Source organism: Cygnus olor, chromosome 13 (genome assembly GCF_009769625.2).
Source record: "Cygnus olor isolate bCygOlo1 chromosome 13, bCygOlo1.pri.v2, whole genome shotgun sequence".
NCBI classification, from domain to species: Eukaryota; Metazoa; Chordata; class Aves; order Anseriformes; family Anatidae; genus Cygnus; species Cygnus olor.
In genome coordinates, this window is record NC_049181.1 from 15,873,528 (window position 1) to 15,884,789 (window position 11,262).

At 44.2% G+C, this 11,262-nt stretch overlaps 2 protein-coding genes across 2 annotated transcripts; both read left to right on the top strand.

Annotated features, from left to right (window-relative positions):
• The first annotated feature begins 127 nt into the window (after window positions 1–127).
• LOC121077175 (centrin-2) lies at window positions 128–5,145 on the top strand. The gene is made up of 5 exons (XM_040572129.1): window positions 128–280; window positions 424–582; window positions 2,131–2,259; window positions 2,881–3,018; window positions 3,843–5,145. Exons 1-5 carry the CDS (start codon window positions 278–280, stop codon window positions 3,930–3,932), a joined length of 519 nt encoding a protein of 172 aa, XP_040428063.1. The 5' UTR covers window positions 128–277; the 3' UTR covers window positions 3,933–5,145.
• A 794-nt stretch (window positions 5,146–5,939) lies between these two features.
• On the top strand, window positions 5,940–10,027 carry LOC121077176 (caltractin-like). The gene is made up of 4 exons (XM_040572130.1): window positions 5,940–6,124; window positions 7,874–8,002; window positions 9,373–9,510; window positions 9,747–10,027. The coding sequence occupies exons 1-4, from the start codon at window positions 5,978–5,980 to the stop codon at window positions 9,831–9,833; spliced, it is 501 nt and encodes a 166-aa protein (XP_040428064.1). The 5' UTR covers window positions 5,940–5,977; the 3' UTR covers window positions 9,834–10,027.
• Window positions 10,028–11,262: the final 1,235 nt, after the last annotated feature.

The following is an 11,262-nucleotide window of genomic DNA, read 5'->3' on the forward strand; positions in this document are numbered from 1 at the left end:
CGACGGCCCCTCGCTGATTGGTCCCGCCCTCCCCACTCTAGCCAATCGCCTTAACGGAAGGAGCCGAGGCTCCTCCCCTCTCTGCTCCCTCTTGGACCCGCCCCCAACCACGTATTAGCCAATAGCCATAAACCAAGCCCTTCCCGCGCTCGGCTCTCTACCAATGGCGGCGGCGGTTACCATAGCAGCGGCGTGGCGGCGCTAGCCAATGGGAAGGGGCGGCATTGGACAGAAGGCCTGTCAGGCCTAGAGCCGCCCGGAGGCAGCGGCCGCCGGGATGGTGAGCGGGGCCGGGGCCGGGGCCGGGGGGCGACCGAGGCGCGACCGAGGCGCGACCGAGGCGCGACCGAGGCGCGAGAGGCGCGGAGCGGAGCGGAGCGGAGCCTCCCTGACGCCGCTCTGCTCTCGTGTCGCTGCGCCAAGGCCTCTGGCTTTAAGAAGCCGCCGCTGGCAGCCGCGGCCCAGCGCAAGAAGGCGAGCCCCAAGCTGGAGCTGACGGAGGAGCAGAGGCAGGAGGTCCGCGAGGCCTTCGACCTCTTCGATGCGGACGGCGCTGGGAACATAGACGTCAAGGAGCTGAAGGTAAACCTGGCCGCTGACAGCGCGGCCCCGCATGGGCTGGGAGTTAACGGCGGCACAAACGCCTAAGGGACACTAAACAGGACAGAGGCTCTGTTTTTTCTCCAGTGTAACGTTTCCCTGTCAATAGGCACGTTGCTAATGAGCTATAACTCTTTCCCGCTGTCTCTATGACCAAAACACACTGACAGTTCTGTATTTGCTGCACCACCTCCTTCTCTGCTAGTAAAATAGCCAAAAGGTTTGTACATATTAAAAATGTAAGGTTTTCCCCCCTTTTATGTGCTCTCAAGAATTGTATGTTTTGTGATTTAGATTGCCCAAGATAAGCAGTGCGCTAATGTTACATATTTTCTCGGTTTTATTTATCGCTGAAAAATGTCAGTCTCTCTCCACCCCTGTCCTTTGGGAAGAACAGTAATCAATAAATGAGGGGTTCTTCTGCTTTCAGAGTTGGCCCTTTCTCTTTGCCAGCTGGATGCCCATATTGCTACAGACCACTGGGAGGAGGAGAAATGATTTCAAAGTTGACGCTTGTCCCTTTATAAAAGGAGGAAGAAGCAAACTTGTAGGCGTGCACATGCCTGTGCAAGTGAAGGCATCTTTGGTGTGCTGCTCATAGGATTGTTTTCTGCAGTCGTGCAAAGTGTCTGAATTGTGTTTTCTTTAACATTCATTAAGATAAGTCCTGGTCACTAAAATGAAAAAAAAAAACTATTTTAATTTTCCTGTGGTCTGTAAGCTTAAGAATTTCTATCTTTGTGCTGTCAGGTTAAAGTTCGTTAAGAGCTCAGTAGAGCTGCAAGTATGATAGAAACTTCTTTCATGGAGTCACTTGCCTGGAAGCATGTTCCTTTTTTCAAGATATTTCTAAGTCTTACACTTAGCCATCCTGCTTACAAGAGTCTGATGTGAGCTTTTTTATTGCTTTTATTCTGTGTCATGTTTCTCATTGCAAAGAGAGTATCAGTAGCGATTCCCTTGACAGGAAAGGAATAATATTCTAGTCTTCAGCAGCACCGGAAATCGCTATCCACAGCGCTACATCACAGTCGCAGGGTCCATGTCACTACATGAGTTTGTGGTTTTTTCCTTCAATATATTGATGAAAGTGGGACCCTTTCATTCTCTGAATGCCCACTGTAGGAATTAAAACAGTATATACCAAAACGGGTATGCTAAGTCTTTGTAAAAGAATCCAGACTTGCTGAGAGAAATCTTTTCTCCCAAGACTTTTATCCACGTTCTTGTCAGTTGTGACCTGGGGGTGGTGGATATGGTGGTTAGAAAGTGTTTAGGAAATCTTGGAATTAATTGAAGGAGTGACTCCTGAATATGACTGTTTGCCTGCCTGTTTTCTGCATCTTGGTGCACCTTTGCCTGTAAAAATAAATAAATAAATAAATAAAATAAAATAAAATTTGCTTGAAGACTGTTCCTTTGAGACACCAAATGAATGTTTTAATATAGTGTGGTATAAAGGTTAATTTTTTGTTTCCTGGGGTTTTGCTTATAGTTTTGACTGATTTGTAACTTCTTTTGTCCTTACAGGTGGCCATGAGAGCACTAGGGTTTGAACCTAAAAAAGAAGAGATCAAGAAAATGATATCAGATATCGATAAGGAAGGAACCGGAAAAATCAGTTTCAATGACTTCTTGGCAGTGATGACGCAGAAAATGGTTTGTAAATGTTAGAAATCAAAGTTGAAGCAATTCAGAAAATGGTTGAGTCCCTTTCATCTCCTTTTGGTTTTAGTGAAAGATGAAAGTACTCCCTTAATCTTAGCAATAACATATGTAAAACTTACAATGGCAAGACAGAAAATGCTCTGTCTCATTTTTAAGGTAAGGTTGAAAGAAAGATGTCATTAAGGTTTCTTTAACAGTCAGTTTTGTGTGTGTGTCAAAAACGAAAAATTGCGAAACCAAGATTTTCTGGCCTGCAGAAAGCTGTCCGGAGTATTAACGCATTACGCGGATGACAGATATTTACAGATGAAACCTCTGCTTTTAAAAATCCTAGAAAACATTGAGTAAAAACAAATATTTAACAGAGGTTTATCCTGATACTGAAATCCCAAGGACAGCTGGCTAGATAGAGAAAAAAACTCCCTGAAGCCCTGCTGTCTCTATCTACCTTCAGCTTTTGAATGTGTACTGCTGGGCTTCTTTAAACTTACTCTTAAGAGAGTTTCTCAGTCTTTCTAACGCTTGTATTTTATAACTGCCGTCTTTATTTTGGGTATTATGTATGACGTAAACAGTGCTTTTTTTCTTTAAACTTATGGTTCCTTCTCTAAGGCTGAAAAAGATTCCAAAGAGGAGATTCTCAAAGCTTTCAAACTCTTTGATGATGATGAAACTGGCAAAATATCTTTCAAAAACCTCAAACGTGTAGCCAAAGAGCTGGGCGAAAATCTCACAGATGAAGAGCTGCAGGTTTGTACCTGGTGTATGAAACCATATAATACACAAACACTCGCTGGCAGCCTTTGTGTAAGATTTAAAGGTCCAGATTATGTTTTGTCTGTTGAATATGAAGGCAGTCAGAGAATGTTTGTGTATTACTTTGTTTCATGTTTGCATTAATTTAAAATTTAGGTGAATGGTCATAGTCTAGTTCTCCTGTTTGGAAGATGCTCAAGCATCTCTCTGGCCTGCTAAGCACCAGAGCTAGTGAGAATAGGGAATGGGACTGTCTCAGTGGGGAAGGAAGCCATTTAGGGGTCAGTAAGTTTTTAGGTAAAGGCAGCAGTCTTTCAGTTTTAGGTGCTGTCCTAGCATCCCGTGGGATCCTTACTTTTAAGCTATCATGGGTAATCTAAGCTGTTTCTTTCTTGAAAGAAATGGAAAAGCTTCTATCAATTTGGGATTGGGAAATAGTTTCTGAGGCCAAAGATGGATTAAGCACATGTGGTTCCTTAAATTGTTTCACAGTAACTGTCACTGTGTCAGTAGAATTCCACTTTTATGGAGTTGAGGTGGTATAAAAGGAACAACTCTGCTCTGAGCATTTGGTTTCTTCCAGCATCGCTCCTCTAATACAGCATAACTCTATACACATTTATATATAAATATAAATTTGTGTAAAAACATATTGTTATCTAGTTTAAAAAATATTTTGTAGCATGTGAGGTCTGACATTGAACTAACACTGTCCTTTCCAATACTATTTACTAAGAGTGGCTCTAATTCTGAATTAACCTAATAATTGTCATCCTACTCTAATCTGCATCTAATTTCAGAATACAAATATATTTCAGGAAATGATTGATGAAGCTGATAGAGATGGGGATGGGGAAGTGAACGAGCAAGAATTCTTGAGGATCATGAAGAAGACCAGCCTTTACTGAAACTGAATTTTATTTATTTTTGCACATGTGTGTATGTGTTTGGTAGGTGCCTCATTTTTTTTTTTTTTTCCAGCCTTTTATTTCTTTTGAGAGACCAAAAAAGTTGGGTCAATACTTTCTTGTAAGTGGATGGTCTTAAACTTCTATTTGTGAACAGTTACCAACTGCTAATCTGTTTACATGTCGCAATGTAGTTGCTTGTTTGTGCTCCTAAGATGTTTACACTGTTCATTTTTGATACACAAATCACATTTTTCAGTGATAGTATTCAGTTCCTTATCTGACTAAAACCACGTGTCAAATGATTTATTAGGTACAGAGAAGACTCGAAACCAGAAAGTGTAAAGCTGTATTTAGCAGCAGTTGAAGTTTCTGGTTTAATGCCTTGGTTTAGGCCCAGTTACAGTAAGCTCTTTATATAACACATTTATGGGGATCGACTTTTTTTTTACTTTGTTTTATGGTGATTATTCCCTCCCCCTTTTTTAGAATGCCCTTTAAACTGAAAAAGTAAGTAAATAGACTGCTGCAACTTAACTTACTGCTATTCAGTTCACATATTTAAAAAAATCTTTTTGCAAAAGAGGAATGTTACCAATGCTGATGATCTGTATGTTTACAGGAATATTCAGTGGCTGCAAATATAAGATTTTCCTTAAAATAAAGTGTCTTATTTTAAGCCGTCAGAGTTGTGGAAAGAAATATACAAAGACACAACTTCGCTGGTACAACATTCACTCTGATGTATGGGCAAATAACAAAATGATTCTTAAAGGTACTCAAAGAGTTTCAACTTCTAAGTCTTCAGAAGGGCCCTAGTTACTAAACACTTGTCTACAGAGACAAACTACACTCTGTTCTGTCTTTGAAGTGGCATTTAAGGTAAGAGCATAATTAAAGGATGGCTCCTGCCTTGTGTTGGAAGAAAACAAGCTCCCATGCCCTTCTGCTACTTCTGTTTGTTAAAGATACCAGTAATTTCTCTGGTGCCCTTCGTCCTCACTCTCAGACAAGGGAAGGATGGATTCTTCCTCTGTAGAAATGTGAACATCTTTCTGACTCAAAATCCAATTTATTCCTTTGCTTTTCAGTCAGCATCTGCCCTTTTCCAAGTGCTGAACATTCAGCTTACCTCCACAGTTCATAAATGTGGGGGGGGAAAAAAAATCGAAGGCTGAACTCAGCATGAAAATAAATGATAATTGAATTTGGCTTATATCGTGTCGGTTTCCTTTTTGCCTTTATCTGTTGTTAAAAAAAAATGGTTTATACTGGAGAAAGGGACGGGATTCTTGCTGTCTCATGTCCCCCGTGTGGTGAAGAATAAGACATACACATGAAAACATGAATGATAAATGGGACATCAAAAGCTCTGATAATTTAATTTATCAGCCGAGGTCAGTTTATCAGCAAGGCTGATGCTGCTTTCTGTGCATTTTCTAGTCCTTTATCCAATCTACCTCAATCTCTCAGTGACCTTCTGTTGCTGCTGCAACAATTTATGGTTTTGTTAAATCCTGAAGGCAGAAACCTGCCTCCTCACCTTAAACTCATTTATTTTACCTAACAGCTGCAGCTCAATATACAATTCAGCTCTGATGGTTGCGCTCTAATGCTTCTCCTCCAAAAAAGCAGATGTGGGTCATTTTCTGTCAGCGTTTGCGCTTGCCTTGCCCCAAAGCTTCAGCTCTCCAGGCAGGGTAGGGGCAGTGGTGTTTTGAAGGCCTCGCTACAACTGAATTTTATGCACAGGACACTAATGGGGATTTCAGACCAATTTAGTTGCTGACAACCATGAGAGGATTTTGTGTGTTTGTAGAAGCAAACCTCGGGAAGGGGGTGAGCGTTTCAAACAAATCATGAGAACCAAGGAGCGCCCGTTTGGGTGTTTGTGGGAGTAAACCTGGGGCACAGGGTGAGCGTTTGAAACAAATCTCGAAAACCGAGGAGCGCCGGTCCTGCGCCCCACAGCTGAGAAGCGCGGTTGCCATGGCGCCGGGCGGGGGCCTCCCTCAGAAGCGCCTCAGGGGGCCGGGGGTCCCTCCATGGCGCCCGGGGAGGCAGCGGCAGGGAGCGGGGCTGCCTCAGGCCCCGCGTTCCCCCTCAGCGACCAGCAGCGGCTGCAGCTGCGGGAGGCCTTCGACTTGTTCGATGCGGACGGCTCGGGGCAGATGGACGTCAGGGGCCTGAAGGCAAGGGGCTGGGGGAGACGGGGCACGGGCAGGGAAGGCTGGCGGCTCCTCCCCGCGGTGCCTCTGCCCCGAGCCTTATAACCCATACCACAAAGGGAAAGTGATCGTTACTGTGGTCATACTGTGCCTGCAGCGGGAGTTCATAGCAGGATGCAGAGCCTGTCAGTTGCTGACTGAACTCAGTCCAAACCAGTGAGGGTTTGTGTGTGCCTGATCCTGTCTTTCTTCCCTTCCCCACCAAGTCAGGGAGGAACATCAATTTGCTATTGGACACGCAAGGAAAGGTCTCTTAACATCCCAACACCCCCTGCCCTCCAACAGCCCTTACAAGGGATGCCAAATGTCTTGTGTAGCTGAAGGGCGTTCGGTCTGCTGCTCTCAGGGATGTGTTTGCAGTCTGAGCAACCCGGATCGGCAGCCTGGGTCCCCTCTGGCTGGGAGGAAGGACACGCTTGCTTTGTGACTGAGCTTGCACTTGGAACTTGAATTACAGTAGTCAAACAAAAATGACAGGCGATAAACAGAAATGTTGCAAATAGGGCTAATCATTTACAAGCTCCACCTGTTGTGGAGCTGTTACAGAGAAATTAGTGTTTGCCACCTATTGCTTTTGGACCGCTTACTGTGCTCTCAGACTTTGCTGCTGGAGCTCGGGTTTGTCACGCAGCCTGCAGTGAAGTAAGTGTTATGCCAACACTTTAGCCAGGTATTCTTAGGAGGGACCGAAGCCTTCCTTTTCCTTGGCCCTCGCCTGCAGCTCTTCCCTGCTTATTTTCCACGACCTCGTAGTACTGACATTAGACAGCTACAGAACACTGTTCTCTAGGGACACAACAGTGGATGAATAGCTTGCTCTGTGTTCTGTACGCCCCTCTCCTGCTCTGCCCCTCACGTATCTTGCGCGCAGCTCCTTCCTCCTCATACGGAGAAGGGAGTTGACCCAGCTCGTGTCTGCACAGAGGTGCTGAGAGCTGGGTTAGTTAGCACAGATCCTGCCCACTTCTTTTTGTTGCTGTGTCTGCGCTATGCACAGTTGTCAGAGCAAACTGTGGAACCAGAGAGGGAATTGCATAGGAAAAGTGTTCCAGGTTAAAAATAACCACAATATAAAAAAATATATATACTCATATGTAAGTGAGTATATATCAATTTCCTGGCACTGTTGGGGTGGAGGGGAATGCAGTGCTTAGTGGGAGGGGAGCAAAAAGGAGCTGATGGAAGTGGTGGAGGGTGTTCATGTAGCAAGCAGGAATTGCTATCAGAGACTGTGCCTTGAAAAGTCACAAGCTGGATCTGTAAGAGTTGAGATAACCTTCACATTCCAAGGAGGGTTATTTTCAGTAGTCTGATTTAAGCAACTCCTTTATCTGTTTGGCTTGATAAATATGTCTTTGGGTTAATAAATTGCAGTATAAGGGCAAAAGTGAGCATCTGGAACTGGTCTGGGGGTTTTTGAAACTTCTTAATTTGGTAAGTTATCAAGGATAGCCGCATGAATGTGTGTAGCCTGTTGCCATGAGCCCAGGTTCACTGCAAAGTCAGAAGACCCGGGGGAGCTCTGCTCTGATGTCTGCACAATGACAAGCTGTTTGTACGGTTATCTTTGCATATGATTTCCAATATGGCAAAAAGTTTTGTTTTGTTTTGTTTTTTCCCCTCAATTTGCATGTACCTGCTCGTTTCAGACATCTTTCCCTCTTTGTTTCTGTTTGATTTGTACAGACATGGGTCTGTTTTCTCTTTTGACAGATAACCGTGAGGGCCCTGGGCTGTGAACTGAGGAAAGAGGAGATGAAGAGAATTATCTCTCAAGTTGATGAGGAAGGGTCAGGGAAGATAAATTTTGAGTCATTTCTGCAGGTGATGGCTCAGAAAATGGTGTGTGAGCCCAGCTGGTCGAAAAGACTGAAATTCCTCTTGCCTAACTTTACAATGCAGGTACTCACAGTAGATTGGGTAACTCTGGTTCCCAGCAGGGGAGAATCAGGAGTTTCAGCTGAACTGCTTTAGATACCTGCCCCAGGGTGAGTTGTCTTTACCCCTCCTGCCTTTTTCTGCGAACTGTAGAGGGCGCAGAAAGTCCACTTCAGGTAGAGACGGCTGCATTTCAGCAGACAGCTCCTCCCCAGCCTTGAGTGCGCTGACACACACAGTGCCAGGGGTTTTCCCTGCAGAACCGAAGGACCCAGAAACCTCCAGGAAGGAGTCCTGCTGTTAATGTTCAAACCATAGCAGAGACGAGCGTAACATGAATTGGTGCAGCCCCCATTTTCCCTTCCTTAAACCTCTGCACGTGGAATTTCCATCTGTGTTTATAGTCACATAGTTCTCGATCTTCTTAAAATCAAGACAGCAGGGAGCAAATGCCACACCTTGGATGTACACGAAAATTTTGCCATCTGTAGAGAAATCATTCCTCAGTGCCCACTGATGTTGCCAGCACCTCCTCCTTGTGGAGTGTCCTCCGAGCTGCTGTTCGATACCAGCTTTTTGCTTCACGTTCCTTAGACTGCGTCACACACCTGGGATGCCTGTGGCTCAGACCCCTCTGTATCCTCCAATGCCTGTCTGCATGTAGAGGCTGTTCTCAAAGAGCACCAGTGTGCCTGGTTCTGCCTCTCTCATCTTTGTGTTTTCATTGCAAGGCTTTGTGGGGTGCCTGGGGAGGTGGCTGGGGCACAGCAGGCGTTGCCATTCCTGTGTCCATGCTATCATAGTTGCCAGGGTGTGTATGCTTGGGCTAAGAGCTAAGTGAAGATCCACATTTTCCCCCTAGTAATGCTTTGGAGTTTGGTCAAAGCTCACACCTAACTGCAGGCTTCTGTATGTAGTGTCTGTGTGTGAGGTGACTAAGGGCAGTCAGAGCCAGCGTAGCCTGGCTTTCTTTTTAAATAAAATCTAGCTGTAGCCATTGGGTCTTTCTTGGCAGCTGCTTCCTCTTCCAGTAGCATTGCTAATCCCTCTCTTCCTGACAAAGCTTTGTCGGGATATTCCAGGCCAAATCTCCATGCTGTTCTGACAATTTTTCTTGGAACTTTTCCTTTAATGCACAATAACACCAGGGAAAAAAAAAAAACAAAGCAAAGGTGAAACAGCAGGGATAAATAACCCTCTTCTATCACCCTTTTTTCCTCAAAATGATGTCTTGGATTTGATTCTAAATGTTTGCTGTGTAAAGTGTCTGACTGGGGATTGTAGAGCTGTAAGATGTCATGCTTGCATGATGACATTTTCATTTCCTTGATAAGGCAGAGCCGTATTCAGAAAAGGAGATCCTGAAAGGTTTCAAGCTGTTTGACTATGATGGCACTGGCAAGATCTCCTTTGAGAAACTCAAGCTGGTGGCTACTGAGGTTGGAGAAGACATCACAGATGAGGAGCTGAAGGTTTGTGAATTACAAATATATTCCTCTTACTCAGGGAGGGAGGGGAATGTCTTACTGGTTGGGGAACTGTGCTGTGTTGCCTTGCAAGGGGCACGATGTCTGTCGTGCATTACACTAATGTGAAGCCTTGCCTGAGACCTCCTCTGGTAACATCAGTGGCAAACACCAGGCTTTAGTGGCCTCCACCCTCTCAGATCCCACCTAATCTGGTCTCCCAAATCTTTGTTATCCCACAGGAGATGATTGATGAAGCAGATGCGGATGGAGATGGGGAAGTGGATCAACAGGAGTTTCTGCGGATTCTGACATTGACTGACCTGTAACTGCGATTTTTTTTTTCTCCCATTCAGTTGTAAGCAACTGGTTGCAATGTGACTTTTCTCCAACTTCATTGTTTTTTGTTTGTTGCATTTCTTGGGTGTGAAAATATACCAAGATATTGTTAATGTTTCATCTTTGGTGTTGATTCTGCTCCATTACTGCAAGCAGTTTTCCACATCCCAGTAAACAGTGTTGCTACTAACTCTGTGTCAGTGTGAGTTGGTTCTAAAGGTTGAGCTTAATTCACATTCTGCAGGTAGTCCCTGGAGTTCTGTCTGTTGCAATTGCATCCTATAGCTTTCCAGCCTATCTGATAAGTTAGTCAAAACACTCTTAACCTCAGAAAACCCTGTATAACTCTCAAATGGCAGCACTTATAGCAGAAACTTCTCTGCCTTTCCTGATCTCCTGCATTGTGTAAAAGACAAAATTTGAGGTCTTGGGAGCGGTTACTTTCTGTAAGGTAATAAATATCTTAGGCTTTGGATTTCCCTTCAGAAAGAGCAGTACAGGAGAAGACTGTGCAGCTATGAGGTGGAAGATGTAATGAGGTCAGGTCTCCCATGGATTTGTGCTTCCTTTCTAATGATTTAGGAACGCAGATTTAGACCGAATGTTCTTCTGCGGTTGGGATACTCAGCACGGTTCTCTCTGGGGGATTGTCGAAGGACCGAGAGAACTGTGGACTTTTCATGCTAATCAAACATTCCCTCTTCCTCCTGGCAGCTACTGTCCCGAAACTGGCTGGTCCTTTATACCTCTGAAGGCTTTTATATCTTTATTAAATGTTGTGGAAGATGGGCAGCAGCTTTAAAATGATTGGCAGGGGTAGCAGTGGGGAAAAATAACACAGAAAAGAGTGATTGGATAAGCTCTGTGTTTTTAGGAAGAGGGTAAAACTGTCCTATTATGCTACTCTGGGCTTTTCTGTCCCTGCCAGAAGTGCCTGAGTCCCTCTTTGCTACTCCACTGCACCATGTGGGTTAATTCCTTCCCTCTCTAGTCACAGGTGGAGTCTTGAAGGATCTTCCCATGTTGTTGAGAGTGCAAAATGCCAGTGTTTTGGAAAGGATATAAAAAGCCTGAAGAGTTTGCTTAGAAGAGCCTCAGAAAATAATTGTTTGCTTAGAAAAAATGTCTTACACTGAGACAATTTAATAGCTCAGTCTGTAATGTTTATATAATGCTTCATGTAGAATAAGAGCCTATATAAGAAGAACATACCAGCTACCACTAAAAGGATTTTGAATCTAATGGAGAGAAACCCGCATTTTCCTGAAAGTAAGCTCTTCAACTGTGAGAGAAACAAGGTATGGTTTATCTTAAATAACATTGATTAACTGTGGGAATGAGCTATGAAATAGTACAGCAGTATCGTTAAGTCAAAACTGAGTCTTCTCAGCAGGTTTGCTTCAGTAAAATGTGAGTTAC

Bases quoted from the DNA above. Each gene is read 5' to 3' on its own strand.
- LOC121077176 (XM_040572130.1), top strand. From the start codon at position 5,978: ATGGCGCCCGGGGAGGCAGCGGCAGGGAGCGGGGCTGCCTCAGGCCCC. The intron at 6,125-7,873 runs GCAAGGGGCTGG...CTCTTTTGACAG, and splicing joins TGGACGTCAGGGGCCTGAAG to ATAACCGTGAGGGCCCTGGG. The intron at 8,003-9,372 runs GTGTGTGAGCCC...TTCCTTGATAAG, and splicing joins AGGTGATGGCTCAGAAAATG to GCAGAGCCGTATTCAGAAAA.
- LOC121077175 (XM_040572129.1), top strand. The intron at 2,260-2,880 runs GTTTGTAAATGT...TCCTTCTCTAAG, and splicing joins CAGTGATGACGCAGAAAATG to GCTGAAAAAGATTCCAAAGA. The intron at 3,019-3,842 runs GTTTGTACCTGG...AATATATTTCAG, and splicing joins TCACAGATGAAGAGCTGCAG to GAAATGATTGATGAAGCTGA.